Source organism: Nicotiana sylvestris, chromosome 6, assembly GCF_000393655.2.
Source record: "Nicotiana sylvestris chromosome 6, ASM39365v2, whole genome shotgun sequence".
Lineage (NCBI taxonomy): Eukaryota > Viridiplantae > Streptophyta > Magnoliopsida > Solanales > Solanaceae > Nicotiana > Nicotiana sylvestris.
The window spans coordinates 185,344,407-185,371,050 of record NC_091062.1 but is presented as its reverse complement, the minus strand read 5'-3'; the positions used below and the strand labels follow the sequence as shown (position 1 = coordinate 185,371,050).

Below are 26,644 nucleotides of genomic sequence, written 5' to 3'. Positions count from 1 at the left end.
GCCGCTCAAACTGTCTACGAAGTGCCTCCCGCTGAGTGACGGGGAGAAACTTCTCCAAGAACAACTCCACAAACTGATCCCATGTCAAAGCTGGAGACCCTGCTGGCCTAGATAGGCAATAATCTCTCCACCAAGTCTTGGCGGATCCTGCAAGCCTGAAGGTGCAAAAATCGACCCCATTGGTCTCCACTATACCCATAGTCCTGAGGATCTCATGACAACTGAATAGAAAATCCTGGGGATCCTCCGATGAAGTACCGCTAAAAGTGGTGGTGATAAGCTTGGAGAACCGATCAAGTCTCCACAAAGCATCCGAAGACATGGCCGCTCCATCCCCGGCATGTGCTGTAATACCTGTCTGAGCTGCCACTGCGGGCTGAACTACTGGAACCTGAGTCCGGGGAGCTACCTGCTCCGGAGTACGCGTAGCAGGAGTCTGAACCCCTCATCCAGCCTGGGAAGTGGCTGGTGCTACTGGCAGCAAACCTGCTCTAGTGACACTGTCCATAAAGCCTGCTATACGGATGGGAGCATCCTGGAGGTCCGGGGAGAACATAACCCCTCCTGGGACCTGAGCTGGGCCCACTGGAGCTGCTGGGGGCTGGAACCTCCTCGTCAAAGTCAATATGAGGTTCCCCTTTGGAACTGCTGCCTGGGGATGAGCTCTGCCCCTACTACGGCCTCGGCCCCTGCCCCTCGCGGGAGCTGCTGCTGGGAGCTCGGGCTGCTGCGCGGTAGAAGAAGATGCATGTGTTCTCTCCATCTAGGAAAGAACAGAGTAGAACGACAATCAATATTTGAGAAACAGAATCGCACGACAAGAATGAACAAAGTGAAATTTTTTTTCCTAACTCTGTAGCCTCTGGGGGATAAATACAGACGTCTCCGTACCGATCCCTCAGACTTTACTAAGCTTGTCCGTGAGTTGTGAGACCTAAGTAACCTAGTGCTCTGATACCAACTTGTCACGACCCGAATTCTCCACCATCGGGAGTCGTGATGGCGCCTACTGTCGGAGCTAGGCAAGCCAACCTTAACATACCTTTTCAACTAATTTTCAACAAGATAATAACAAAAACAATAAATTCAAGCGGAAGTCTTAATTTAATATTAAATGAACGAAAATGCGGAAAAATTAACATCATCCTCTACCCAAGATTTAGTGACACAATACTCACGGACTACTATAAGATACTACAAATAAGAGTTTGAAAGAAAATACATAAGGAGTCTGCTTCGATACAATGAAAACAAACAGAAATGAAATAGATGAGACTCAGGGCCCACGCACGCCAGCGAACTACCTAAGAGTCTCTGGACTGAAGGCACGCTCCCAATCTACTGCTACTGCGGTCCGTAAGCTACTCCCGAATCTATGCACAAAAAGGGCACAGAAGTGTAGCATCAGCACAACCGACCCCATGTGCTGGTAAGTGCCTGGCCTAACCCCGACGAGGTAGTAACGAGGCTAGACCGGACCTACCACAATTAACCTGTACAGATATATGTGCAACAACGGAAAGATATACAGAATTTAAACAGATAATAGGGAGGGGACATGCTGTGAGGTGTAACAATTTAGATATAAGACCAACGAACAAAGAGATGGAAACTGAATAATTAACATCTATGAAAGAGAGCAAGTGAATCAACAACTGCACGGCACCAACATTCGTGCTTTTACTCTCAATTCTCACCAAAACTGTCAAATATAGTGCACGACATCACCCTTCGTGCTTTTCCTCACATAACTGTCACATCAAGGCACGGAATGACCCTTCGTGCTCAAATAATTAGAGACATGGCACGGAAAGACCCTTCGTGCATAATTATCAAAACGTAGCACGGAAAGACCCTTCGTGCATAATTGCTCTTCCTCACCCAATCCTCAGTCACAACCAATCGGGGAAGGGAATATACAACAAGATTAAACATCCCGGCAAGGGAGAACAAATCAACAATAAGTCCCGGCAAGGGAAAAATACCACACTTCCTTCTTTAACTCATCTGCTTCTCAACTATCACTTCATAATTATATTAGCAAGTAATTAGCTCAACTGTTTCACATCTTTCGAATTTAAAAGCAACTACGACTCACGGTCATGCTAGACTCCGGTGCATAGATAACCGTCACCATGCCTATACACCGTACTCCACAGTTAACACGTAGCAAATAACATCCAAATCCTAATCCCTCAAGCCAAAGTTAGAACAAACACTTACCTCGAATGCTCCAAACTCAACTCACGCTTCTAGTATAGCTTTACCTCTTGATTCCACCACCAATCCGCTCGAATCTAGTCATAAGTTACTTAATCACATTAATAATTACTAAATGAATCACTCCTCATGCATGAAAATAAATTTTACAAGGTTTTTTCCAAAATGGTAAAAAACACCCCCGAACCCACGTGGTCGAAACTCGAGGTTCGGACCAAAACCCGGTTACCCATTCTCCCACGAGTCCAAATATATGATTTGTTTTAAAATCGGACCTCAAATTGAGGAGGACCTCAATTTGTAGAAAACCTAGGTTCTACCCAAAACACCCAATTTCCCCCATGAAAATCTTTGTTTTGAAATTGAAATCATGTGAAAAGATGTTAAGAAGTGAAGAAAATGAGTTAGAATCACTCATCAATCGTTTTGAAGAAGAAAAGTTGTTTGGAAAATCGCCTCTTAGGTTTTGGGTTTTTGAAAAGTGGAAAAATGACTAAAAATCCCGAATTTATACATTTTTCTGGGGGCTGGCGCGGACTGCACAGAAATGCACCGCGGCCGCGCCGAGGGAGGGGAGAAGTGGGCTCTCTCTGAACCCACCTAGCGCAGACCGCACTGATTTGGTGCGCGACCGCGCTGGTCGACCCTCTGAACCCCACCACGCGGACCGCACAGAAAAGTACCGTGGCCGCGTGGCTGCCAGCGCGAACCGCGCGGAAATGGTCGCGGTCGCGCTGGGCCTGCAACATCTGAACCTGTATATTTTTTTCTAAGTCTAAGACCTCCCGGGCCCTACTCAAAACTCACCCGAGCCCTCGGGGCTCCAAAACAAACATTCATATGATCTTGAAAACATCTTACGGACTTACTCGTGCGATCAAATCGCCAAAATAACATCATATACATAGGATCAAGCTTCATAATACATGATTTTCTTTCAACTTTCATAAAAACTCAAATTCCCCATTATAAGTCCGAAACACGTCATATGACATCCGTTTTTAGCCAAACTTTGCAGATAGTACTTAAAACATATTTAAGACTCGTACCGGGCGTCGGAACCAAAATACGAGCTCGATACCATAGTTTTCTGATCAATTTTCTTCTTCATTTTCCTTAATTAATTTCAGAAAATAATTTCACACAAAAATTTATTTCTCGGGCTTGGGACCTCGGAATTTAATTTCGGGCACACGCCCAAGTCCCATATTTTTCTACGGACCCTCCGGGACCGTCGAATCACAGGTTCGGGTCCGTTTACCCAAAATGTTGACCGAAGTCAATATTATGCGTATTAAATATCAAAATTCATCAAATTTCTCACAAAATTCGCATATTTCAACATAAAAGCTTTCCGGCTTCACGCTCGGACTGCGCACGAAATATCGAGGCAATTAAAAGCGAGGTTTTCAAGGCCTCGGAAGCACGAAACAAGGAAGAATTACGGTGATGACCCTTTGGGTCGTCACAGTGATGATTTGAGGAATGTCCCATCAACCACTACAATAAGGTAGCAGTATTTCCATCATATGATTGATGCATTTAGTGCGACAAAAACATACATGAAGCGCTCGTCCTCTGATTTATGTAACATTGTGACAGAACCAAGATTTATCATATTTATCATATACAAGTGACCCGGCAGTTTTCTATAAGATTCACGTGGTATCCTCTTAGCAGTTCAAACGCCTTTTCTTTTGTTCTATAAGCTTTCACGTAACTCATATTAATCTCATACTATTATTGCTCATGATGTCTGCTGGAGTGTATATTATTTTTGGATTGACATATTTGTTGCAAATTATTTTTGCAATGGCTGGCGAAGTAGCATGACGTTGTGAAAACAGTCTACTCGTCTTTGGGAAAGTGTGAACATCATTGAACAGTCTAACCTTGAAGACAATTGACTTGTGTAGACTTGAAGATCTAAGAATCTATTTGCAACTTTCATCCACGCATGTAAGATAATACCTATTTAAAATATAGTGTTATAATAATGTATTTCTTCAGATTTTTATACTTGTGTCTCAAATAAACAAGCAGTATACATATGCAATCTCATTATACAATAATTATACATTTTTTTATACAAGCAGTATATATAAAATTACAGAAAAGTGCAATCTCATAAGTAGAAATCACTCCTTGTTGTAGATGATCTATCCACTATAAATGGACATTTTTCTCGTATTGCATAGTGTTTTATTATACTAATGAGTATATATTTGTCCCAATACAACCGACCTTCTGCAATTTCTTCATGTTGTGGATTGTCTATTATACAATTTTCCTTCAATATCTCAATTTTGTCTTCTTTCTCATGATTATCCATCATATCAACAATATTAGTCCCGTGTACTTCTTGTATGTTCTGACATTGTAAACCAATTGAAGTTGTTGCGAGTAAGTTGTCACCCAAGTATGAACTTGAATATGAGCATTCAGCACTTGAATACACAGTTTTCAACGTTATGCATAGTGGATATTCAGTGATATCCAGGTTTTTCTTTTTCATCTCCATATGCAAGCGCACACTCATATCATTGTATATTGGAAGTGCTATATAGCCATCCTCCACTGTATATTTTATCTCCATCATATAATTGAATCTCTACCCAATTGCTTGTATATTTCATCAACAAAATACTCATAGGTACAATCCGAATTTATCAGCACGCCATTAACAAGGAAATTAACAAATTTACTCTCACTTATCATTCATCACTGTGTTGAAGTAAAATCGGAATCAAAATTGGAACAATAGTTCCAACATTCACAATCTCCATAGACATTAGTTGATTTTGTCGATTTTGTATCAATTTTATAATTTAAGAATGAAATCTCAACTCTATTAAGCTGGTTGTAGGCAACAATTGTGCAACAACTTTGACTTTTAGCGTGAATTTTTTGGAGCTCTAGTGGCGATAAATGAAGTTTGCTCCAAAATCATATATGAGCTAAAATGAAACGACATAACTAGTGAAAATTTATATAATTAACCCAACTTGTTTGGAACTGTGTATAGTAACATATTATTGTTGGTGTTGTAACTTGGTTGCGTGAATAAAGCGTGCTTAAAACTTTAATTTAAAAATACTAAAATGATCACTCATCATAAATATATTTTTTTGGTAGTAAAAAGAAAATAATTTACAACTCTGAAATGTATACTAATTTGGAAAAAAATAAATTAAAAGAGCGAAATTACAAAGGCATCAAGCGCTTTTCGTTGCGTAAAATCAGCAAGAGAATCATGAGTGTCACCAAAAACAAAGTTGCGCGTGTTGTAAGGGTGTTGGGACTCGTGGGTGTAAGATGTTCGGACTAAGGTTGTGAATTTGTCGAAGAAATGACACACTAATTAGCGCGTGAATGTCCAGTCGAGTAATATCCCAAACCATTTAACTTCACTCTATTAAATAGTTAAAAGAAAATAGTTATTCATCTATATTATCCATTAAAAATGGGTTGGATAATGACTTTTTAAAAATGGATTAAATATGGATAAGAACCACATTATTCATTTAGAAAATAGATAACCAATGGATAACTAATGGGTTTAACTTTTATATTTGTAAAACACCAAATTGAGAGTTCATCAAGTTTTGGTAACTGGGAATTCTCCCAAAAGTGATATATTCAAGAAGCTACGGATAATATAAATATCCATATTATTCATTGGTTAACCCAATTTTTATCCGTATTAAATATGAGTCATGTCGGATAATTTATCCTTTTTTTTTGCATTATCCATTTTTTACCCAACCCGTCCATTTGCCACCCCTGGTCACTACATACTAATGGCATGTGTAGCATTCATTTAGGTTACTCTATTTAATGTTAAGCATTCACAAAGAGCATCTGCTAAAGATGGCTTCAAATTAATGTTTCAAAGTACTATCGATTGCAGGCCTATTATTACCTTCCGTTTATATCATGTTACATGTCCTTTAAGTTTTTTGCACATTCTTTAAAAATATAAGTTAAAATATCATTTATTTATTTCTTAAATATTTCGCTTATGTAGATTTGGAAAAAGTATAAATAACTTCTTCTTTTTTCTTCTAAAATATCAAATTTTTTGAGCAAATTTAATTTGTTAAAAGGACTAATATCTAGTAATGGTGAGAGTAAACTTAGTCCTTCTTAAGTGCAACTATACAAATACTAGCCTCTACTTATAAACACTCTAACTTATAAAAATAATTAACTATATTGATTGCAAAAGAAAAAAAATTAATCAATGATGTTTTGGTATTAAATAGCGCCATGTTTAGATGAGTAGTTTTGGAGCGAGCAAACAATTGCTTAAAATTGTTGTATTATCTCGAATGATGATTACCGTATTTTTGCTTATTCTCTTTCAATGCAAGAGTTATATTTGCATAAATTTTTAATATAGTAACCAAATTTAAGTAGCAGCCTAAAAATGAATATTTGCGTAAATCAGCCTCCTAAAGTGGAAAATCTTTTATGATATTAACCTGGATAAGTGATAACCTGTTATCAATATCTTCCTGCGACTGCCAGGACATGAACAGTAGAGATTAATGGAATACTATGTTCATTAGTAAGGGGCCGTTTGGCCGTACAAAATTTTGCACTTTTCTTTTATACTTTTTTTTCTAAGCTAGCGTTTGACCACATATTCTCAAATTTATTTTGAAAAATCTGATAAGGGTAAGTTTGGTTTAAAGATGAAAATGTGTTTGAACATAAGTTTTCAAAACATATTTCCCAACTTTATTTTGGAAAAACATGTATATAATTCGCAAGTTTTGGGATTTTGGCCCAAAATCAGCAATTGGGGTGATTTTGAAATTTTGCCAAAATGTGGGGAAAATTTATGGTCAAACATGAGTTTGCCAAATAAATCCCAAATTTATTTTGGCAAAACTCATGGCCAAACGGGTCCTAAATCATTATTTGGCCATGAAATTTTCAATTTTCACTTGAAGATGAATTTTAGAATTTTTCGAAAATTTGAAAAACTCCAAAAGGTTATTTTTCAAAATTTTCACTCTCTCAAATCACTCACAAAAATTCAAAAACAACCTGAAATTGCATTCATGTCTAAACATAACTGTAAATTTCAAATAACATTTTCACTTGATTTTTTTTTTACTTTTGTTTTAAATTTTATGATTCTTATGTCCTAACGCCCACTAATAGCCCGTTTGGCCAAGCTAGAGAAATCTATTTATTTTGAGAAGTGCTTTTGATTATTATTTTTTTAGAGAAGCAATTTGTGTTTGGCTAATCATCCTAAAAAACACTTTTGAGCAATAATTTGTGTTTGACCAAGCTTCTCAAAAAGTGCTTTTAAGTATCAAATTACGAATAAGAACATGAATAGATTTACTTAATAGTTAATATTATAAGTAAATAAATAATCTCAAAAATTTGTTATTACATGCAATAATTAAATCTTTTAATTTTATTTAAGTAAAAGATGAAAATAAAATTAAAAATTACTTAATTCTTTTAATATAAGTTAAATATATTAAAAATCATTCAACAAATATAAAAGCATTCTGTTACAACTCATATCCACATGTGTTAGTTCATGCCATATATTAGTTAACATAAATCCAAGAAGGAATTATCTTTTAGATGATAATAAGTCAATCCTATTGGTCTTAAGTAATACAAGAGTGTATAAGGGTGATTAACCAGTATTAGAAGTTAAACGAATCAAGGATGTTGTAACTCATATTTTCAGGTAATCTAGCGGTGCTTAATACACTCAAGAGGTCATGTATTAAGGTATTGTAATCATATAATATCCGTATCATAAGTCTTGAAGTCAAACGAGTTATGAAACAAAAGTCGACAAAAGTTGTCGCAACTTAGGTTCATAATTTTACTTAAACATTAGGTCAAATGTTTCTAATCTTTTCTCATAATTTACAAGGAATTACGGGGTGATCTACCAACCAAATTAAATATCTATGAGTCTAGTTTCCAACGCATTAAACCGTTCATCGATACGATCTCGGAGTAGAGAGATATTCGCATTTTCGCGAGACTGCGCCAAGCACCTCTCTATGGGGCCCACTAAGTCGGTTTAAGATATTTGGACCTATATAGGATGCCTCCAACCCGTTTTAAGTCATTTATTTTCACTATTTTCAGACCTTAGAACCCTAGGAACATCCTCTCAAGGTTCTCTCAAGATTCAAGACCCAAAAAAAGGGCAAACAACACAAATCAAGTGTCGGGAATTCCGTGGCGCTAGTAAGTCTCTTGTTCTTCTTGTTGTTGCTCATTTTTGTGTCGTTTCAGCTCATGTGGGAGGTTGTTTTAAAGGGTTTATGTTCTGTAAATACTCCCTCATGTTCTTAATATCAATCCTAGGTGATTTCAAGCCTTCTAAAGTGATTCTAGTGCCGAAAAACACTAATTGATCGCTAGTTTCGCTTTTTTGTTGTTGTGGCAGCATTGGAGGGATATTTCATGGAAATTTAAGGTCAAATTGGAGTTGTTATTTCTGTATAAAGGTAAGGAACCTCTTACTCTATATGTATTTAAGATTATCCAAGTTGCAGCTAAGCCATTGAAGCTAGAACTTGTGAAATATATATCGAAAGGCTTGGAAGTAATGTTATTGTTTTGTGGACTGTTTTGCGTTGTTGTTGGGCTGCGTATTTTACTACTATCTTGTGGAGTTTTGGAGGAGGAAGGGTGTGGAGAAACACCATATATATGTAGGGTTATGGGCTGATAGTTATTCGTAACATTTCCAGGTTGTTTGACACGACTACGGTGGTCGTCGTATGTATGGAGTGATTAGGCTGTGTGTGGACTATTTTGGGAGGCTCAATATGTTTATTATTGATGTTGTTTGGGCTGTTTGGTGACTATTTTGAATGGTGTGAGGTCATATATATAGGGGAGGTGCTGTCCGTTTCATCGTAAAATAGGTTGTGGTCGATACATAATAGTTATGACGCTTAAATGATAACGATAGTATCGTTTCTCTTATTGTAGACTAAGGAGTTTTGACAATTGCATAGCTTGAGATTGGGGCAGTATATACAAGGTATGTGAGGCTATCCCTTTCCTTCTTTTGCACGACTCCGATTGCACATAATGTAATGAACGATCTTCCAAGATACTCTACTCTTAGAAGCTAGCAGTACTTACATTGTTTTCCCTCTTATGGAACGATTGATGTTAATGTTGCTTCTCTTAGTCTTATGTTATCAATGTTGTTGGTACTTCCTGATTCTTATAAGGTTCATAGTGAAGAGTTAGTCCTAATAACGTGTACAGAGGATACCGACCTTACGTCACTCCGAAAGGTTTAGAATGTGATTCCATGAGTCGAGCATGCATTATATATATGTATCTATTTTACTCTACCGAGCCACGCTATAGTTGGCCGGGTACGACACCTATTGTGCAACCACTGATCAGTTGGGTTTTACCGAGCTCCACGTGGCCGGGTACGATTCTACCGAGCCTATTATGGCCGGGTACGATATGATGATGATGATGCCCACAGAGGCGAATGCTTTAAAGGTTTATGTATTTATACATATGTATCATGCATTTCATGTAAGTAGCCCTCAAAGGTACTAAGATGTTACAGGTTGTATATTCTCTATCCTTGCTTACATTACTGATCGTATTTATGGTTCCTTGCCTTACATACTCAGTACTTTATTCGTACTGACGTCCTTTTATTTGTGGACGCTGCATGTCGTGCTGCAGGTCCTGATAGACAGGCAGGTGCAGCTCCCCCACCACAGTAGACTGTCCAGTTCAGCGGTGATTGGCGAGATCCCTTCTCCGGACTTGCCTTGGTCTTGGTATGCAATTTTTGTTATAGACATTATGGGTATGTCGGGGCCCTGTTCCGGCTATGTTGCAACACTTATGTTCTTTTAGAGGCTCATAGACAGGTGTCGGCTCATGTATAGTTTGGTATGCCTTGTCGGCTAGTTTTTGTTGTATAGTCTTTCATAGTAGCGTGGTAGCTCATACCTTATACGTAGTTTCTTGATTGTCTGGTCATCCCCTGCTATGTATGTTCATGCCGTCATATTTTATTGCTGGTTGTCCATGATCTAGGTCTACCATTTATATTGATCTCGTCAGCCTTAAAAGATAATAATGAAGGTTAGATGAAATGTACGTTGGTGCTCGGCAAGTGTGGTCGGGTGCTAGTCATGGCCCTTCAGTTTGGGTCGTGACACATTCACCCCAAAAGGCACTATATACTAGAAAGTTATCCTAAAAATAAGAAGAAATACTTATACATTAATATCCTAAGTATTAGGTTTATTGATTATTTTGATGTATACTATTTATTGTTAAGAGTATTTTTGGTAAGAAAAAAAGTTAAAATTGCTTCTGCTTTCTGCTCCTCAGAAACTGGTTCTGTTTCTTCCCAAAAGCATATTTTTTCCATAAAAAGTCTAGTTAATAGCCTATTTGGCCAAGCTTATTTTTGGCCAAAAGTGCCTTTTTTTGGCCAAAAGCACTTTTGGCCTCAATTTGAGGTGTTTGGCCAAGCTTCTGGAAGGAAAAAAAATGCTTTTGAGGAGAAGCAAAAGCAGTTTTGGAGAAGCAGACAAAAGTAGTTTTTTTCCAAAAGCACTTTTTTGAGAAGCACTTTTGAGAAAAATACACTTAGAAACAGTTTTTTAAAGCTTGGCCAAACACTAATTGTTGCTCAGAAGTGCTTTTCAAACTAATTAGCCAAACACAAACTGCTTCTCACCAAAAGTACTTTTGAGAAAAGCACTTCTCAAAATAAGCTGATTTTTGCAGCTTGGCCAAACGAGCTATAAACACCTTAACTTAAAAAAAAAAGTACTTTTAAAAAAGAAAAAGAAACTCTTGGCCTCTTGAGGAGGTTGGCCAAACACGACTTATATGTCTGGTGACAATTAACCGCCGGGGATTAAATTTACAATAACGAACCGTCGTAGTTGTTTGCTTTTATTTTGAGTCATCTGTATCAAGACACGTGGCAGATTATTATTGGCTTGTAAGAGATGAGAAGCAATCTAGGTAATCGATGTTGTGTGGCTAACTCGTGTCGTTGCATTAGCTTAATGTACGTGTCTGTGTAATGTTCTCATGTCTGAATCAAAGTAAGTCGAGTGTGTATGAAATACCAGTGAAAAAGCTGTCTCATTTCTGAGTGAGAACAGAAATGGCGACCATCACTGCTTGCACCGCGGCCTCTTCAGTAGCCCGTGTTGCTCTCGTGCACAATGGTTCTGTATCTCGCCCCTCCTCTGTTCTTGGTATGTTGATTTTTCACATATCGCTCTTAATCTTGATAATAAGAGTTTAACTGCTACAAAAGGGAAAGTTTCTTTTTGTTTAAGCTTTCTAGCTAGGATTCAGCAACTAATTTATGAAAAGAGTTTTAGTATAACTGGCAGGGGCCGAGCTAGGTGGACGGAAGGGTTCAGTCGAGCCCTTTTCGTCCGAAAATTACATTATATATATAATTTCCTTAGCTTATTCGCGTATTAAAAATCATGCTCTGCCACTAATAACTGGTGTAAGCTATATACGTATGATACTGCTGATAGAGTTGAGCGAAATTATTATCAAGGATCAGTAAGAAATCTCAAAATGGTATTTGATGTATATATATACTTTATTGCGCATTCTCAAAAGGTTAATGTGTAGAACTAGTCTCGTACCATTTGGTCATTCTCCTGATTTTGAATGGGAAGCGTATGAAATCAAAGATTGAGTGTGTTAGTTGACTCAAAATGAGTATATATAATTTTATCATATGTATACATATTAAATTCCTATTTTTAAGGTATACAGTCACACAGAGTTTTGAGCCAGGATTTCAAATTTATGGATTCGAGATTATAATCGTTTAAGCTATTGGATTCTAAATTATAACTTATATATATTCAATAAATTTTTAAGATAAATATAAGGTTTGAACTAAAGCTATTGGGTTTGGCTGAACCCTCTCGGGGCAGTACTCTAGCTCCGCTCTTGCAGTCAGAGCTCTCTATAACAACCATCATCTATAACAACACTTTACTATGATGGTCAATTTTCTTTGGAACCAATTTTCCATATTATGTTATAATATATGTTTTCTATAGTAGCACTTCACTATATCAATCAAAAAGGCAACGGAAAAAACGAGATTGTTATAAAAAGGTTTAACTGTACATAGCTCGAGTCAAAAAGTTTATTAACTGAACTAACAAATTACATCCTAAATGTAACAAACAACAACAACAACATACCTAATATAATCCCACAAGTGGAGTATGAGACATCTATATAACAACCGGCTCATAATTTCACAGGGTTGCCAGCCATGAGCAAGAATATGGGAAAGGTAAAATGTTCAATGGAAGGAAAATCAACAGGGCAAGAGAGTGAGGCAAAGTTAGGAATGGGTACATCTTTAATGGCAGCAGCATGTGCAGCAACAATGTCAAGTCCAGCAGCTATGGCTTTAGTGGATGAAAGAATGAGCACGGAAGGAACAGGGCTTCCATTTGGTTTGAGCAATAATCTTCTTGGTTGGATTCTTTTTGGTGTCTTTGGTTTGATTTGGTCTCTTTACACTGTTTACACTTCTAGCCTCGACGAGGATGAAGATTCTGGATTGTCTCTTTAATTTGAGCTTGTAATTAAGCAGTTCCCGCAATCCATCAATCCTTAATTCTTAATTGAGTGAATTTATGTAAAATTACTATGGTCACCAATTAATTAATTGTACATTGGTGCTGTATCAATTAATTTGTTCAATTGCTGGTAGTATATATATATTCCTTTTTTGCTAATTTACTTCATGTTGTTCTTAGCTCTTCCATGACATCTTCATTTTATTTGACGTAGTATTATTGTAGTTGATAGTTGATAGTTGATATTTGGCTATAATAAACAGCAAGTCAAATTGTCAATATGCCATACACAAGGTTTAGGCAGATAAAAAGAATCATTCATCAATATATAATATATAAGAACGTTTAAAAAAATTTCGCAACAACATCAACCATTAGCATTGGCGGATCTACATAGATGGTTAAGCACCCATTACCTAGGATTGGGGATTTGAAATTGTATGAAGTAGCAAAAATAGTAGATGGATGAGAGAGAACGAGAGAGAAGATAGCATCAGATGTGTTATTCTCATTAATTAAAAAATTGAATATTACAAGTGTATATTTATATAAGCTCCACCTGGCTAACTAACTTAGCCACTTTCTTCATTCCTATTGGTGGAGTCTAATAAGGGATAATACCAAAATGCCCTTATGTAACCCCTTTCTCAACACTCCCCCTCAAGCTAGGAGCTGTAAAAATGTTTAAAGTTCCAAGCTTGGAATTGAGATATTCATGATAAACTAGATTTGCTGCAATTTGCATAACTGCTTTGATATCACTGTACACACTAACAGGTTGTTTGACATTGATTTTCAGTTCTGTTAGTAGACCAACTAGCCAGATCAATTCTGCTAATGTTGAGGCAAGGCTCCTATATTCAGCTTCTGCTGAACTTCTGGAAACAGTTGTTTGTTTCTTTGATTTCCAAGAGACTAGAGATTCGCCAAGCTTAATTAAATAACCAGATATAGACTTTCTAGAATGAGGACAGGTTGCCCAGTCTGCATCGCAGTAGGCTGTAATTTCAGTACTGTTCTTACTAGATAATATAATTCCTTGTCCTGGTTGTTGTTTTAGATACCTCCCAATTCCGAGTGCTGCTTCCATATGATATCTTTTTGGTTTTTGTAAGAATTGACTCAATGTTTGAACATTGAATGCAATATCTGGTCGAGTCATTGTTAGATATAGCAATTTACCAATTAGCTTTTGATATGGATTCAGATCTGATAGTTCTTCGTCTCCATCAGCCACTTCTTTTCCTTTGTTTGTATGTTCATCATACTCCTTTGTTGTTAGCTTCATATTGAAATCAAGAGGAGTTATAGCAGGTTTGGCTGCTCCTAAACCTGTTTCTGAAATCAACTCTAAAGTGTATTTTCTTTGATGCATTAGGATTCTTTGACTAGACCTTGCAAACTCAATGCCTAAAAAATATTTAAGTTCACCCAAGTCTTTCATTTTGAACACCTGTTGTAAGCCAGCCTTAGTTTCTTTTATTAGTTTTAGGTTGTCTCCAGTAATGAGCATGTCATCAACATATACTAACACCATAGTGACACCTTCTGAGGTTTTCTTAAAAAACAAGGAGTGATCGTATTGACTTTGAACAAATTGAGCTTTTAACAAGGCCTCAGTGAGCTTTGCATTCTATTGCCTTGGTACTTGTTTTAATCCATACAAGGATTTAATCAGTTTACACTGTGGTCTTGTCTCCCCCTGACTGTTAAATCCTTGAGACAGTTCCATATATATTTCATCATGTAAATCCCCTTGAAGGAATGCATTATATACATTCATTTGATGTATATGTCACTGTTTAGTAGCAGCAATTGCTAACACAGTTCTAGCAGTTTTCATCTTTACTACTGGAAAGAATGTTTCTTGATGTTAGAAACCAAAGAAGTTCTATATTTCATATCTAGAAGAGAAGATTACAAGGCCTATTTATAATACTAATTCACTTAATCTATTAGTTGACATACACCTAATTACACCTACTATACAACTCATATACATGTGCTAGCTATGATGTAGTACATGTGCTACACAACTTGTATTACACCTACTATACAACTCATATACATGTGTTAACTATGATGTAGTACATGTGTATACATGTGCTAGACAACTTGTATGTCAACACTCCCCCTCAAGTTGGAGCATATATATTGATCATGCCCAACTTGTTACAGATATATTCAACTCGAGCTCCATTCAAAGCTTTTGTGAAAATGTCTCCCAATTGATCTCCAGTTCTAACATGACCTGTAGAGATGAGCTTTTGTTGAATCTTTTCACGAACAAAGTGACAATCTATTTCAATGTGCTTAGTCCTTTCGTGAAATACAAGATTAGAGGAGATATGAAGAGCAACTTGATTATCACACCACAACTTTACTGGCAATGTAGTTTGGAAGCCAACTTCACTTAATAATTGATGTACCCATACAACCTCACACAGAGATTGTGCCATAACTCTGTATTCTGCTTCCGCACTAGATCGAGATACAACATTTTGTTTCTTAATCTTCCACGAAATCAAGTTTCCACCAACAAAAACGCAATATCCTGTCGTGGATCTCCTATCGGCTTTTGACCTTGCCCAATCTGCATCTGTGAAACACTCAATGTTAGTTGTAAGCACGTGATTTTTTCCCTATGAAAGAATTACTCCCAAAAATTCAAAATAAAATGATTTTCCTTTGTGTGCAATTTTGAGAATTTTTGTGACATTTTGGATAATTATTTGTATTTTTCTGTGCATGTTTATTTGTTAAATTAATAAAAAATACAAAAATATGTCGCATTTGCATTTAGGATTTAAATCTACAACTAAGAATAATTAGGTTTGTTTTACAAGAATGAAAATTAAAAAAATATGCATCGTTTGCATTTTTAGCATTTAATGTCCAATTGTATAATTTTATGCTTAATTGTGTGTTAATTGTTATTGGGAGTTAATTTGCCCTTTCATGAATTAATTTAGTTCTATATGATAATTTAAGGATTTTAGAATTTAGTTTCAGTTTAAGAAAAAATAAAAGAAGAAAAGAGAGCAAAAAATATAAAGAAAATCAGAATTGGGCTCTTCTTCAAATTCAAGCCACAGGCCCAAAAAATACCCAACCTTCTCCACGACCCGGTCCATTTCAAACCGGGTCGACCCAGTTCATAACCCAAATACCCAACACCCCTCCTAATCTTCATTTCATTTCCTAAACCTAAAACTAAACCATCCGCCCCCTCTCTCTTCCCATCTTCTTCTCCAAAACTCCCAAAAAACCCTCCAATGGATGCCTCACCTTCACACACACGCACAACCCCTCCATCGACCACCCTTTACCAGTCGTCGAACCACAATAGCCATTCGTTCGTTGCTTCTGCTTCGTCTCCAAACGACCACCTTCTTCAGTCGACCACCAGCGTCCATCACCAAGACCACCCCCGGAAACGCAGCTGCTGTCTCACCGTTCTTCAGCTCAACCAGTCGCCCAGCCCGCACCCTCACGTCCATACACGACCAAACAAACGAGCCACCTCCCCTCCTTCTCTTCTCCGCCGAGCACCAGTTAACCCATGGTTGCTGCTTCCTCGTCGATCTCCAGCAGACCCAAACGTCTCACCTTCCATGCTGCCTCATCGAGCATCTGGTTCAAAACCAAACTCCATCGAGCTCCAGTCACAAGCTTCACCATGAGTGACCTCATGCCACAAAGATCCTCCATAAACGACTACCCTCGAGGTCCAACTCCTATGGCTGCCCCTTTGCTGCTTTGTCTTCTCCATGGCGAGCTCAGGCTCGTCCATGGACTGCCCTCCACCACCATGTCCCTTGAACCCACGGACATTCCAAACGACCACTCATCTTCACCTCATCGACGACCATGGCTACTGCCCGTCCAGTTGAGCAGCATTTGTTGCCATTGCTTCAAGCTCCAGCCATGAGCAAGCAAGCAGCGACAATCCAAGCTCAAGCTCAGTCCGTCAAGCTCCGGCTCAGCGACGCAGCAACAGTCAGGCCCGTCGTCGTTTTTCGTCGTCGAGTTATTTTGGTGCGATAATCGTTTCCGGACAGATTTGTTTTCATTCAAGTTCTTCGTCGTTTCGATCCGGTTAGTGGGTTTGAATTTCATTTTGTCCGTATTTTGTTTTGATATTCTCGGATATAAAATCGATGAATGTTTGATTCTTGTTTTGTTCGTGTTTATCGTTTTTGTTAACTGGTTTCAGTTTGTTTCATGTGTTTTTATTTATTTTTTTAAAAGAAATTGTTAGTTTAATTTTAATGTTATTAGATTCAAATTGAAATTTAATTAATTATTTCTTCAGTTTGTTTCATGTGTTTTTATGTATTTTTTTAGAAATTGTTAATGTTGTTAGATTCAAGTTGAAATTCAATTAATTATTTCTTCTTCGTTTAAATAATTTAGTTGTAATATAGAAATATGTTAGTTTGATCACTTGAATCATCCATCTTTGTTGATTAGTTTAGATTTAATTCGTGTTCATCTTTTGTTTGAAGTTCGTTTTTAATCCACTGATTTAATGTGAGTTCATGTTTTGGTTTTAATTTTTTGATTTAGTTTGAATCATGTATCTTTGTTGTTAATATTGTTGTCTCTTTGCTCGTTCAGTTGTGTCTAAGTTAACCAGGATTGGTTCCCAATATGGTTAACTTATTCCCATTAATTTGATGTTGTTCAATCTGTGTTCATGAGATTTGTTGTTTGAATTTGTTTAGAAATTGGTCATATTTGTTGTATTTTGGTTGAAATTGATTAGGTGAATTGGTTATAGCTGATGGGGGTAGATTGGTAAATTGCAGTACGTTCAGGGGTAAAATGGTAATTTCAGTAAGGTCGGAGGAGTATTTTGGAATTGAACATTTGAACAATTATTTAATCTGAGTGCTCTGTCCACTAGACATTAACAATATTAAAAAAATACATTGTGGGGGACAAGACATAAATTAGTGGGGAGATGATATAATTGTTTAATATAGTGGGAGACAAGACATAATGTAGTGGGGGGAAATAATGTAATTATTTAAGTTAAGCATGGGAGACAAGATATAATGGGGTGGGGTTGATATATTTATTTAATGTAGTGGGGGACAAAACATGTGGGCATGGGGGACAAGGGTTTAAAATAAAGAAGACATAGGGTAACGGGGAACAAAACATGCAATTAGGGGAATATTTCGGGTTGGGGGTTCAAGACAAGAGCCTTGTTATAAATAGAGTCATTTGACACATTTTAAAGGGGACATTTTTTTTAGGAGAGAACATTTTAGAAGGGACTTGGACTTGGACTGAGAGAGAAAAAAAGGAAGAGACTTTTAGAAGAAGAAAAAAGTTGAGAGAGTTGACTGAATTTTGAGAAAACTAGAATTTGAGAGCAAAATAGAAAGACAATTTGAACTTTTACTTGAATAATTTCCGTTTGTCTTTCCTTGAGTGTTATTCAAAATCAGTAAACTACTGCATCTTGTATCCGTCTCTCTTCTGCTTTGACTGCGATTGCATTTTTGTATTGCTGATTTTTCAATCTGTTACTGGGTTATTCTACTGGTCGTCACTGGTTTTGCTGTATTGCTGAACCTACTGTTGCTGTGTATTTACACTACTGCTGCTTCTACTGATCTTCATCTTCTTTCCTTGCTTTCCAAATACCAGGTACACAAACTGATACACTGGTTCATCTTGTAAGCTACTCGAAGCATGAATGCAAAAATGAGAAAGATTTGAAGTTGTAGTTTAATGTGGTCTTTTCTTTCTTTTATTGTCTGTATGTAGAACATTCTATGCGCTGCCCATGTAAACTCTTTAAACGACTCACTTTCGAAACTTAACTATAATAACTCGAAAGTATGTAAATAAAGTAGGACCTTTTCTTCATTTATTTTAGAGAAAAACGAAAAATTAAAAAATGTAGTCATTCTAAGATTATCCCTTTTTAAAAAAAAAAAAAATAATGAGACGAGCCTCGCCAAATAAAAATGCAAATTGCGGGGCCCTCAATAATTGGTCATAATAAATACTTAGAATTTGGGATGGACTGTTTAGTGAATTTCACTGCCTTCCCCAAAGATAATAACGTGTTAGACTCTTTAGGCGCGATTTAATTAATCTTACCTTCTTAAAACTCGGGTGTGCATTTCATGCGATCCAAATCCAAATCCCAAAACATTGAATAAAAATATGTTCCGGATTGCGGGTGAATTTCATGTGACGCAATCCAAAGACATGTTTTTAAACGATGTTCACATTCCTTTAAAAATATAATAAAAGCGGTAAAGAGTTAAAATTTGCACATGAGCTCATAATTGTGTAAAATCAGATAAACAAGCCGAATTTGACAGTTGAGCGACCGTGCTAGAACCATGAAACTCGGGAATGCCTAACACCTTCTCCCGGGTTAACAGAATTCTTTATCCGGATTTCTGGTTCGCGGACTGTAATACAAAGTCATTCTTTTCCTCGATTCGGGATTAAATTGGTGACTTGGGACACCCTAAATCTCCCAAGTGGCGACTCTGAAATAAATAAACAAATCCCATTTCGATTGTCCTTTAATTGGAAAAACTCTTTTACCCCTCGCGGGGGCGAAAAAAGGAGGTGTGACACCAGGTACACAAACTGATACACTGGTTCATCTTGTAAGCTACTCGAAGCATGAATGCAAAAATGAGAAAGATTTGAAGTTGTAGTTTAATGTAGTCTTTTCTTTCTTTTACTGTCTGTATGTAGAACATTCTATGCGCTGCCCATGTAAACTCTTTAAACGACTCACTTTCGAAACTTAACTATAATAACTCGAAAGTATGTAAATAAAGTAGGACCTTTTCTTCATTTATTTTAGAGAAAAACGAAAAAATAAAAAATGTAGTCATTCTAAGATTATCCCTTTTTAAAAAAAAAAATAATGAGACGAGCCTCGCCAAATAAAAATGCAAATTGCGGGGCCCTCAATAATTGCTTTAAAATTGCTTAGACTTCGGGATGGACCGTTTAGCAAAATTTCACGGCCCTACCCAAAGTAAATGATACGCTAGTCGCTTTAGGCACGCCTTTTAATAATTTAATTTTCTTAAAACTCGGGTGCACATTTATGTGACCCAAATCCAAATCTCAACAGAGTTGAAATGTGCCAACAACCACGGGTGCATTGATGTGACGTGGTTGGAGATGTATTTCCATGATGTTGCAATTCTTGAAAAAATATATAAATAATGACGAAAGCGGTTAAAAGTTAAAACTTGCACATTAGCTCATAATTGTATAAAATCAGATAAACAAGCCGAATATGACAGTTGAGCGACCGTGCTAGAACCACGGAACTCGGGAATGCCTAACACCTTCTCCCGGGTTAACAGAATTCCTTATCCGGATTTCTGGTTCGCGGACTGTAATACAAAGTCATTCTTTTCCTCGATTCGGGATTAAATTGGTGACTTGGGACACCCTAAATCTCCCAAGTGGCGACTCTGAAATAAATAAACAAATTCCGTTTCAATTGTCCTATAATTGGAAAAACTCCTTTACCATTTTACCCCTGAACTTACTGCAATTTACCAATCTACCCCCATCAGCTATAACCAATTCACCTAATCAATTTCAACCAAAATACAACAAATATGACCAATTTCTAAACAAATTCAAACAACAAATCTCATGAACACAGATTGAACAACATCAAATTAATGGGAATAAGCTAACCATATTGGGAACCAATCCTGGTTAACCTAGACACAACTGAACGAGCAAGGAGACAACAATATTAACAACAAAGATACATGATTCAAACTAAATCAAAAAATTAAAACCAATACATGAACTCACATTAAATCACTAGATTAAAAACGAACTTCAAACAAAAGATGAACACGAATTAAATCTAAACTAATCAACAAAGATGGATGATTCAAGTGATCAAACTAACATATTTCTATATTACAACTAATTCTTTAAACGAAGAAGAAATAATTAATTGAATTTCAACTTGAATCTAACAACATTAACAATTTCTAAAAAAATACATAAAAACACATGAAACAAACTGAAGAAATAATTAATTAAATTTCAATTTGAATCTAACAACATTAAAATTAAACTAACAATTTCTTTTAAAAAAATAAATAAAAACACATGAAACAAACTGAAACAAGTTAACAAAAACGATAAACACGAACAAAACAAGAATCAAACATTTACCGATTTTAGATCCGAGAATATCAAAACAAAATACGGACAAAATGAAATTCAAACCCACTAACCGGATTGAAACGACGAAGAACTTGAATGAAAACAAATCTGTCCGGAAACGATTATCGCACCAAAATAACTCGACGACGAAAAATGACGACGGGCCTGACTGTTGCTGCGTCGCTGAGCCGGAGCTTGACGGACTGAGCTTGAGATAGGATTGTCGCTGCTCGCTCGCTCATGGCTGGAGCTCGAAGCAATGGCAGCAAATGCTGCTCAACTGGATGGGCAGTAGCCATGGTCGTCGAGGAGGTGAAGATGAGTGGTCGTTTGGACTGTCCATGGGTTCAAGGGAGATGGTGATGGGGGGTAGTCCATGGACGAGCTTGAGCTCGCCATGGAGAAGACAAAGCAGCAAAGGGGCAGCCATGGGAGCTGGACCTCGAGGGTAGTCGTTCGTGGCGGATCTTTGTGGCATGAGGTCACTCATGGTGAAGCTTGTGACTGGAGCTCGATGGAGTTTGGTTTTGAACTAGATGCTCGACAAGGCAGCATGGAAGGTGAGACGTTTGGGTCTGCTGGAGATCGACGAGGAAGTAGCAGCCATGGGTTAACTGGTGCTTGGCGGAGAAGAGAAGGAGGGGAGGTGGCTGGTTTGTTTGGTCGTGTATGGACGTGAGGGTGCGGGTTGGGCGACTGGTTGAGCTGAAGAACGGCGAGATAGCAGCTGCGCTTCCAGGGGTGGTCTTGGCGATGGACGCTGGTGGTCGACTGAAGAAGGTGGTCGTTTGGAGACGAAGCAGAAGTAGAAGCAACGAACGGATGGCTATGGTGGTTCGACGACTGGTGAAGGGTGGTCGATGGAGGGGTTGTGCGTGTGTGTGAAGGTGAGGCAGCCATTGGAGGGTTTTTTGGGAGTTTTGGAGAAGAAGAGGGGAAGAGAGAGGGGGGATGGTTTAGTTTTAGGTTTAGGAAATGAAATGAAGATTAGGAGGGGTGTTGGGTATTTGGGTTATGGACTGGGTCGACCCGGTTTGAAATGGACCGGGTCATGGGGAAGGTTGGGTATTTTTTGGGTCTGTGGCTTGAATTTTAAGAAGAGCCCAATTCCGATTTTCTTTATATTTTTTGCTCTCTTTTCTTCTTTTATTTTTTCTTAAACTGAAACTAAATTCTAAAATCCTTAAATTATCATATAGAACTAAATTAATTCATAAAAGGGCAAATTAACTCCCAATAACAATTAACACACAATTAAGTAATAATTAAGTATAAAATTGTACAATTGGACATTAAATGCTAAAAATGCAAACGATGCATATTTTTGTAATTTTCATTCTTGTAAAACAAACCTAATTATTCCTAATTGTAGAATTAAATCCTAAATGCAAATGCGATATATTTTTGTATTTTTTTATTAGTTTAACAAATAAACATGCACAGAAAAATACAAATAATTATCCAAAATGTCACAAAAATTCTCAAAATTGCACACAAAGGTGGATCTCCTATCGGCTTTTGACCCTGCCCAATCTGCATCTGTGAAACACTCAATGTTAGTGTGTTCATTATTCTTATATACTAGACCCCGTCCTGGAGATCCCTTTAGATAACAAAGAATCTGCTCCAGAGCCGCCCAATGCCTGACTGTTGGGGAAGACATAAACTGACTCACAATGCTGACAGAGTATGCGATATCGGGACGAGTTACTATAAGATAGTTCAGTTTCCCAACCAATCTCCTATATTTCTCTGGATCTTCGAATAACTCACCGTCTTCTTTCACGAGTTGTGTGTTAGGAACCATTGGCATGATGCATGGTTTAGATCCCAACTTTCCAGTTTCAGCTAACAAGTCAAGAGTATATTTCCTTTGGGACAAGAAGATGCCTTTCTTGCTCCGTGTAACTTCAACTCCCAAAAAATACTTTAGTTGCCCTAAATCTTTCGTCTGAAATTGAGTGTGAAGGAAAGACTTTAGAGTTGAAATTCCTGTAATATCACTTCCAGTAATAACGATGTCATCAACATATACTACCAATAAAAGAATACCATCATCAGACTTTTTATAAAACACCGTATGATCGCAATTGCTTTTCTTCATCCCATATTCTAGAACAGCCTCACTAAATCTGCCAAACCAAGCACGAGGACTCTGTTTCAGCCCATAAAGAGATTTTTTAAGACGACATACCTTTCCACACTCCCCCTGAGCAACAAATCCAGGTGGTTGCTCCATATATACTTCTTCCTGAAGATCTCCATGTAGAAAAGCATTCTTTATATCAAGCTGATGCAGAGGCCAATCATAAGTAGCTGCCATGGAAATGAATAATCGAACAGAAGCTAACTTGGCGACCGGGGAAAAAGTATCCAAATAGTCGACTCCATAGGTCTGTGCATACCCTTTTGCAACAAGGCGTGCCTTAAGGCGAGCTACTGTCCCATCGGAGTTAAACTTAACAGCAAATACCCACTTACACCCAATAGCCTTTTTGTTAGTGGGCAGATCGGCCAACTCTCAAGTACCATTCTCATCTAAAGCCATCATCTCTTCTATCATTGCAGCATGCCAACCTGGGTGGGACAATGCTTCACGAACAGTTTTAGGTATCCTAGCAGAATCTAATGATGCAATAAACGAGTTAGAAGAAGTAGACAAATGGTCATAAGACACAAAAGAAGAAATAGGATAAGTACATTGTCGTGTACCTTTGCGAATGGCAATAGGAAGATCCAAACTAGGATCTGAAACACAGGAGGTTGGATCTACCGACGAAGCAGAAGTAGGTAAAAGATCGGGTTCTGAGGTTTGTTGTCGCCTGGTATACACACGAAGAACAGGTGGCTGCTCAGATGGTCGATCGAGGGAAACGGGTGACTGAGGAAGAGGTGTTGGAGAACTAACTGGATGTGTGACAGTGTAGACCAAAGTATCATCTTCTTCCTCATGACTGTTATAAACATATGAAGAAAAGAACGGATAATTTTCATAGAATGTGACATCGGCAGACACTAAGTACCTTTTGAGATCTGGAGAATAACACCGATAACCTTTCTGAAGACGTGGGTACCCTAAGAACACACACTTAAGGGCCTTTGGATCTAATTTAGTTACCTGTGGATGAACATCACGAACAAAACAAGTACAACCAAATATTTTGGGTTAAATAGGAAATAATGGCTTAGAGGAAAAAAGAATGTTGTAAGGAATATTACCATGAAGTACAAAAGATGGCATACGATTTATTAAAAAACAAGTTGTAGAGACGATATCAGCCCAAAAACATTTTGGCGCTTTCATTTGAAAGAGGAGTGCTCGGCCTACTTCAAGAAGATGTCTATTTTTTCGTTCTGCAACCCCATTTTGAGAAGGGGTGTCAACACAAGAAGATTGATGTAGAATACCATTTGTAGCCATATAATCTTTAAACAAATCCGAAAAATATTCTTTTGCATTGTCACTCCTTAAATTACGAACGGAAACATTAAAATGAGTTTTTATTTCAGCACAAAAAGCACAAAAAATTGAAAACAACTCCGAACGATTTTTCATTAAATATAACCAAGTAACACGAGAATGATCATCCACAAAGGTAACAAAATATCTAAAACCAGTTTTAGAGATAATAGGACATGGACCCCAAACATCGGTGTGAACTAACTCAAAAGGTAAGTCGACCCGTTTATTGACTCTAGAAACTTTAGGAAGGCGATGGTGTTTAGCAAACTGACATGACTCACAATCTAAAGAGGAAATACTCTGAAACTGAGGATATAACTTCTTCAAACTAGACAAGGATGGATGACCCAATCGACAGTGTACATCAAAGGGAGACAACACAGTTGAACAAGAAATGGATTTCGACACCTGTGATTCAAGAACATAGAGACCCCCAGACTCAGAACCTTTACCAATAATCTGCTTTGTCGTAAGATCCTGAAAAAGACAATAATTGGGAAAAAATGAGACATAACAATTTAGAGTACGCGTAAGTTTACTGACAGATATTAGATTGAAAGAGAAATCAGGCAAATTTAAGACGGAACTAAGGGAAAGAGAAGATGTTGGGTTAACAGTGCCAGACCCTAAAACATATGAGGTAGACCATCGACTAAAGTAACTGTGGAACATTGGGTATGTGACTGAAAAGTGGAAAAGAGTTTAGAGTTACCTGTCATATGATCTGTGGCACCAGAATCAATGACCCATTTAGATGACGAAGAGAGGAGACACTTAGTGATTTTACCTGACTCAGGGATAGTATTGATAGGAGGAGATGATGACTGAGATGGTGAAATAGTCTCGGAAGTGGCAATGTTGGCATACTGAGATCTTTTGTTCTTATTCTGAAGCTTCACACAATAACGTATGGTATGACCGAGCTCATGATAATAAAAACATTCAACTTCCCCTTGCTTTAGGTCTCGACTATCGCTACTCCGATTGCGATTACTATGACTCTTATTCTTTTGGACGCGGCTAAGCAGAGCACCACTATCGATCGTGGCTGTCGGACCTGGATGAGACTTTTCAGTATGAACACTCTTGTAAAGGCCTCTTTTAAGGAATATATAGCAGTCCCAGATAAAATCTGCGATTTGGCCCCTTCAAATTCAGGAGAAAAACCAGAAAGGAAACTCATGACCATCAGTTGTTCACGCTGAGCCTGTTGTACCTTCACATCTGGACTAAACGACAATATAACATTAAGCTCATCATACACCTTCTTAAACTCTGAGAAGTAAGTGGTGAGAGAGCGATCTTGCATGTATGGATGGTAAAATGTCTGGCACACATCATACATACGAGACAAGTTTCCTTTGCCAGAGTACAAAAAATCTAAATAATCTATTAGATCCTTCACATAATCACAATGAGAAACTAGATCATTTACCTCACTGTGCATCGAATTCTTGATTTGGAGAAACAATTTTGCATCCTCCTTTAACCAGACTGATTTAGTCTCATCCTTGGGTGGATCATCAACCAAGTGGTTCTCTTTGTCGATGCTCCGCAAATAGAGACGGATCGTCTTACTCCAATCCATGTAATTGGAACCCATGAACTTATTCTCCGTAATTTTGGACATAACCGGAATGACATCAACGGTAGGTTTCGTTTCAGTCATCTTGCACCCGAATAATAGCAGAATCAAATAGTCAAGAATAGTGCAGTGAAATTTGAACAGTTCAGTGAACAGTGATATTTGAATAGTACAGTGAACATTGAATAGTAATATTTGAATAGTGAACAATGCAGTGAACAGTGAACAATATAGTGAACAGTGCCGGAACAGTGATCTTGGAAAATGAAAGTTGTCAGGAAAAAAAAATTCTGACAGTACCACTTTGGTCGGAATAGTGAGTAGAAAAATCTGTAAAGAAGCGGCCGGGGCAAAAAATAGCCGGAAATAGTGAAATAGAATCAAAGCAGCGAAATACTGTTCTGAACAAAAATAATTCGAACGGGGAAAAAAAAAATTCCAACAACAAACTGATGAAAAAACTTCAATGCTCTGATACCATGTTAGAAACCAAAGAAGTTCTATATTTCATATCTAGAAGAGAAGATTACAAGGCCTATTTATAATACTAATTCACCT

General features: G+C 37.5%; 2 protein-coding genes and 1 long non-coding RNA gene across 3 annotated transcripts; 1 reads left to right on the top strand and 2 right to left on the bottom strand.

Annotated features, from left to right (window-relative positions):
• Positions 1 to 11,257: 11,257 nt before the first annotated feature.
• LOC104216026 (photosystem II reaction center W protein, chloroplastic-like) lies at positions 11,258 to 13,007 on the top strand. Its single transcript, XM_009765985.2, has 2 exons — positions 11,258 to 11,480; positions 12,525 to 13,007. Exons 1-2 carry the CDS (start codon positions 11,387 to 11,389, stop codon positions 12,839 to 12,841), a joined length of 411 nt encoding a protein of 136 aa, XP_009764287.1. The 5' UTR covers positions 11,258 to 11,386; the 3' UTR covers positions 12,842 to 13,007.
• Positions 13,008 to 13,479: 472 nt separating this feature from the next.
• Positions 13,480 to 14,385, bottom strand: LOC138871803 (uncharacterized mitochondrial protein AtMg00810-like). The gene has a single exon (XM_070149707.1). It carries the CDS (start codon positions 14,383 to 14,385, stop codon positions 13,480 to 13,482), a length of 906 nt encoding a protein of 301 aa, XP_070005808.1.
• Positions 14,386 to 26,121: 11,736 nt separating this feature from the next.
• Positions 26,122 to 26,440, bottom strand: LOC138872143 (uncharacterized). The gene is made up of 2 exons (XR_011400584.1): positions 26,387 to 26,440; positions 26,122 to 26,170 (listed from the first exon to the last, which is right to left on the bottom strand). It is a non-coding gene; the product is annotated as an uncharacterized lncRNA (long non-coding RNA).
• Between the last annotated feature and the right edge of the window lie 204 nt (positions 26,441 to 26,644).

What these genes read in the sequence shown, in the direction of transcription:
- LOC138871803 (XM_070149707.1), bottom strand. Translation starts at nt 14,385, where the DNA reads ATGGTGTTAGTATATGTTGATGACATGCTCATTACTGGAGACAACCTA.
- LOC104216026 (XM_009765985.2), top strand. Translation starts at nt 11,387, where the DNA reads ATGGCGACCATCACTGCTTGCACCGCGGCCTCTTCAGTAGCCCGTGTT. An exon ending in TCGCCCCTCCTCTGTTCTTG is followed by an intron (nt 11,481 to 12,524) that starts GTATGTTGATTT and finishes ATAATTTCACAG; the next exon opens with GGTTGCCAGCCATGAGCAAG.